Source organism: Eriocheir sinensis, chromosome 1, assembly GCF_024679095.1.
Source record: "Eriocheir sinensis breed Jianghai 21 chromosome 1, ASM2467909v1, whole genome shotgun sequence".
Classification (NCBI taxonomy): domain Eukaryota; kingdom Metazoa; phylum Arthropoda; class Malacostraca; order Decapoda; family Varunidae; genus Eriocheir; species Eriocheir sinensis.
In genome coordinates this window covers 20,440,149-20,445,040 of record NC_066509.1, presented here as the reverse complement: position 1 = coordinate 20,445,040, position 4,892 = coordinate 20,440,149, and the positions used below count along the sequence as shown (strand labels likewise).

Sequence of the window (4,892 nt, the reverse complement as noted above, 5' to 3'; positions counted from 1 at the left end):
GCTGAGCAATCGTTGGTGGGGGACCTTATCAAATGCCTTTTGAAAATCCAGATATATGATATCTACTGATCTGCTTTCATCAAACACCTCAAAAATATAATGAAAAAAATCGAGTAAGTTAGTCAAACATGAACGTTTACTACGGAAGCCATGCTGCAAATTATTTATTATATTATTTTCTTCGAATGATTTCACCATATTGTCCCGAATGATAGTCTCCATTAACTTACAAAAAATCGATGTCAGGCTAATTGGTCGATAGTTTCCTGGATGAGACTTGTCTCCCTTTTTGAAAATTGGTGTGACATTTGCAAGTTTCCAATCCGACGGAACTTTTCCAGCTGTTAAAGATTTATTGAATATGATGGAGAGCGGTTTACAAATTTGATGTTTGATTTCTTTTAAGACCCTAGGGTAATTTTGTCTGGACCAGGAGCTTTGCTTACTTTAATCGTTTCAATTGTGCGTAAAATGTCACTTTCTACGATTAGCACGCCACTTAACATCTTTTCGGTCCTTCTAACCTCCGGCGGTTGAGGTGATAAACAATCTTCGTCGGTAAATACGGATGCGAAAAAGTTATTTAGGATTGTAGCCATTTCATTTTCATCGTTCGTGTGGTTACCATTTTCATTAGCAAGCGGTCCGATACCACAAGTGAGTGACTTTTTATTATTTACATAGCTAAAAAAATTATTTAGGATTAAATTTACTTGTTTCCGCTATATATTCTTCAAGATTTTTCTTGGTTCGTTTTATTAATTTCTTGGTTCCGCGGCGAATTCTGTCTAACTCTAGTTCAGCGTTTCTCAACCTTTGATAGCCCATGGCCCCCCTCACCGAGTGGCTAACACTCGTGGCCCCCTGCCCTTCAATAAAAAAAATGCAGATTTTGTTTTATGTTGTTTATTCAGTCACTAAAATTATAAATCAAAGTAAAAAATTTTGCTGAACAATATAATCAATGAGACACTTGCTGTTGGGCTCGTGTGACGAGGCCTCTTATGTCTGGCTCCGTCTTGGACACAGCAAGGCGAATATCGTTCCCAACATCAAGACGGTTTCTGGACTTCGTTTTAATGGTCGCCAGGTCAGAAAATCCAGATTCGCAAAGGTATATTGTGGCTAATTGAACGCATCTCGGATGCCTTCTTGCTGAGTAGTGGATATGCATCCTGAACAGACAACCAGAAGCTGGAGAGGTCTTCTGTTACTGAAGGCCAGCTTCATTGCTTTTGAGACCTTCAACTCTGCGAGCTCCTCTGCTTCGTCTTCAGTAGGTTCAATTTCGGTGTTGAATGGGTCTCTGTGCCATGGAACATCCAATGGAGCATCGTCGAAATAAGATTTGAACTCAGCGGAGAGAATGTCGAGATGTCCAATGATGCAATCTTTGATGCCGATGGGAAGTTCAATCCTCTGCGTCTGCAGATGCTCGTCCAAGAAAGGAAACGAGGCTGTGGATCCAGCCTCGATTCGTGCCTGCCAGACTCCCATTCGAGCAGACAGTCCGGCAAGCTTGTCTTGAACGTCACTGACTGTCACATCATGGCCTTGCAAAGACTGTTTCATTTCCTTGAGTCGGCCGAATATATCGGCCAGGTAGGCGAGCATCATGACGAACTCTTCATTGTCGAAGTGGACATGGAGGTTGTTTTCGTTCTCTCGCAGGAAAATTTCTGTCTCCAACCGGAGTTCATACAACCGAGAGAGGCATTTCCCCCTCGATAGCCAACGAACTTTGGTGTAAAACAGAAGTCCCACATGTTGCGCTCCCATTTCGTTGGCCAGAAGTTGGAAGAGCCGATGATTTTTGGCCTTCGCACGAATGAAGTTGATCACTTTGACCGCAACGTCCATGACTTCCAACAAACGCGGCGGTAGAGTTTTTGACGCAAGAGCATATCGGTGTAGTGAACAGTGGGAAGACGTCACGGGGGGCCATTCATTCTTCACAAGCGTGACGAACCCTCCTTTAACGCCAATCATCGCTGGGGCACCATCAGTACAAATGTGCTTGAAATTCTGCCAGCTGAGTCCATTCACTTCAATAAAAGAGTCCACGATGGCTTTGACATCTTTTGCTGTCGTTGTGGTTGGCAGGGTATTGCAGAATAAGAATTCTTCCTTCATCTTTCCTTCTTTCTCGTAGCGAGCGAAGGCGATCAACTGGCTCTCCAGAGCGGTGTCGGTAGACTCATCGTTGAAGGCTAGCCTGGAGCGTGCTTTGCTTGATTTCACAGCAAACTTGACGGCACATCAGCGGCTATGTCATCAATCCGTCGGCGGATCGTGTCATTAGAGAGCGAAACTTGCTGGATTTTCTTTTGCCTCTGGTCCGATCATCAGTTCCACCATTTTCTGTACATGGCTTGATAAGTTCCTCAGCAATAGTGTGCGGCTTGCACTTCAATTCGGTATGCCACTTCGTAGCTGGATTGAAGAGCAGGTTTTAATCCAAATTTTGGAAGTGTCGCTTCACGGTCGTACCGTGCTCGTTTCGTAGACAGAGCATCAATATTATCATCTTTCCTTTGGGGATGCACCTTGTCGCGATGGTTTGAAAGTTTGGAAGGACGTAGTGATGCATTTGCCATCACCACTGAGCAGTGCAGACATTGCGCGCAGTCCACGCCATCTCGAATGACCTTCGTGAATCCAAACTTGACGTAGCTGTCTGTCCATTTTCGAACCTAAACACTGTGTAAAAATATCAGGCAAATTGTTTAAAAAAACCCTCTTCCCCTATGCATTTTTCGGTGTCCGCTCGTGGCCCCCCGGTCGAAGGCCCGTGGTTCTTCCCCGGTTGAGAAACGCTGCGAGTCTAGTTTGTCAGCCTCACTCTGAGTTGATACGTATCTACTGTATTCGCATTTTTTTAAGAGATAGGCTATTTTGAATTTCGTTATTCCACCATTTGGGTTTCTTCTTAAAAGCTGAACGTCTGTTACGATAGGGTACGCATATCCTTATGGCATTGTTCAATAGTGTGGTGAAGGCCCCCCAAGATTTATCAATATATGTTTCAGCCGAGATTTCAGTCCAGTCAGAATTATTTAGAATTGATCGGAGTCTTTCGAAATTCGCTCTCTGATAATCAGGCACCTTTTCTTTACTAGGAGATACTTTACTCTCTTTCATATTGATGCTGAATGTGATTGTTCGGTGATCGCTTGAACAAAAAATTGGACCAACATTTACTTCGTAAACTAGATCAGCTGTCGTTGAAAAGATAAGGTCAAGTATATTATTTTCCCGAGTCGGTTCTTGAACGTGTTGATGCAAATCACTTTCTAGTAAATTTGTGTACAGGTCGAGCCCTGTATGACAGTTCAACGGTTCACCCCATCTTTTCACTGGCAAGTTAAAGTCCCCAACAATTATTGCCTCGTAACTGCTACTTGTTTCTAATAATAATTCACTTAATGCTTGGTCGATATCAAGAGTCTGCCTTGGCGGTCTGTAGATAAGTCCAATTACTATTTTATGAGATTTATTGGCTATAATATCTGTTTTCACGGATACTGGATGGAGAGAGTTGTGGATATAAAAGATAGCGCCTCCACCCTGTCTGTTCTCTATTTCATGACTAAAGATGGTATAACCCGTTAATCTATATTCCGCAATGAAATCTCTATTTGAAGTGTCTATCCAAGATTCTGTGACTCCGATGATGTGATAATGATTTGTAGCTGCAAGGACTTCTAAGTCTTCAAATTTGTTACGTAGGCTACAAGCGTTTACATAGCAAGCTTTAATGTGATTCGAGTCGGGGGTTTTGCGGGTTGAGTGCTCCCTTACGGTGGAGCTGCTGGTGTTCTCGCCTCCGAGTTTTTTGGCTTTCGAAGGGCCACTTGGTCACAGAGCAGCCTCCCGAAACGGGCTGCTCCAACAGGGTTTAAGTGGATGCCATCAGGAAGGAACAAGTCTGAATCGTAGTAAAAATGGTTCCACAAATTAGCGAACTGGACGTTTTCTTGTGAGCAAAGGGACTGAAGTCTGTTGTTTGTGCTGAAGGCTTTACTGTAAAAGCTAGATTCGGCACCGACCCTCGGGGGGATTCCAATCATGTGGCGGTATTTCTCAAGCAGTTCCTCAGAACGGGTTGTCTTTACGTCATTCATTCCCGCGTGAATGACAAAGAGGGTGTTTCGGTCGGCATTTCTCGTGACATCATCGCACGCTGCGGTGATGTCATCCAGTCTGGCACCTGGATAGCAGTAACGTTTTCTGCGGCCCTTTGATGAACGACCACAGAACTCAACCAGCTGGCCACGCACCATGGAGTCCCCAGCTAGGCGAGTCTCGAACTCATCCTCCATGGTGTCTGCCAGCACCTGGAACCTATTGAAGGTAGTGGGGGTCAGTAAATTCTTGGTTGCCTGCTTCGGTTTGGCTCCATTCCTTACAGGTTGGAACCCGACATCTTGTGAAGCAGGAAGAGAAGCGTTAAGTGGGGCAGGCTGGAAGTTGTCCTGTGAGGCAGGCTGGGAGTTAGCCTGTGAAGCAGGTTGGGGGTTAGCCTGTGAGGCAGGCTGGGGGTCAGCCTGTGAGGCTGGCTGGCGGTTGTCCTGTGAGGCAGGCTGGGGGTTAGCCTGTGAGGCAGGCTGGGGGTTAGCCTGTGAGGCAGGCTGGGGAGTAGACTGTGAGGCAGGCTGGGGATTAGCCTGTGAGGCAGGCTGGGGGTTAGCCTGTGAGGCAGGCTGGGAGGCATCCTGTGAGGCAGGTAACACGTCCTCCCGTGAAACAGGAGGGTCGTCCGGAGAGGGCACAGTCTCGGTGGAGGGCCTCTCCACCATCAATGGTGGAGTCACTGCCACATTACTTAAAACAAATTCCTGAAGGGGTACGAATTTCTTTTCAAGATCATTATGCTTGACTTTCCATTCAGT

General features: G+C 45.5%; 1 protein-coding gene across 1 annotated transcript; it reads right to left on the bottom strand.

Moving 5' to 3' along the window:
• Positions 1-1,125: 1,125 nt before the first annotated feature.
• Positions 1,126-1,860, bottom strand: LOC127004005 (protein ZBED8-like). Its single transcript, XM_050871562.1, has one exon. The coding sequence runs from the start codon at positions 1,858-1,860 to the stop codon at positions 1,126-1,128; it is 735 nt and encodes a 244-aa protein (XP_050727519.1).
• Positions 1,861-4,892: the final 3,032 nt, after the last annotated feature.

Coding starts and splice junctions, on each gene's coding strand:
- LOC127004005 (XM_050871562.1), bottom strand. CDS start 1,860: ATGGACGTTGCGGTCAAAGTGATCAACTTCATTCGTGCGAAGGCCAAA.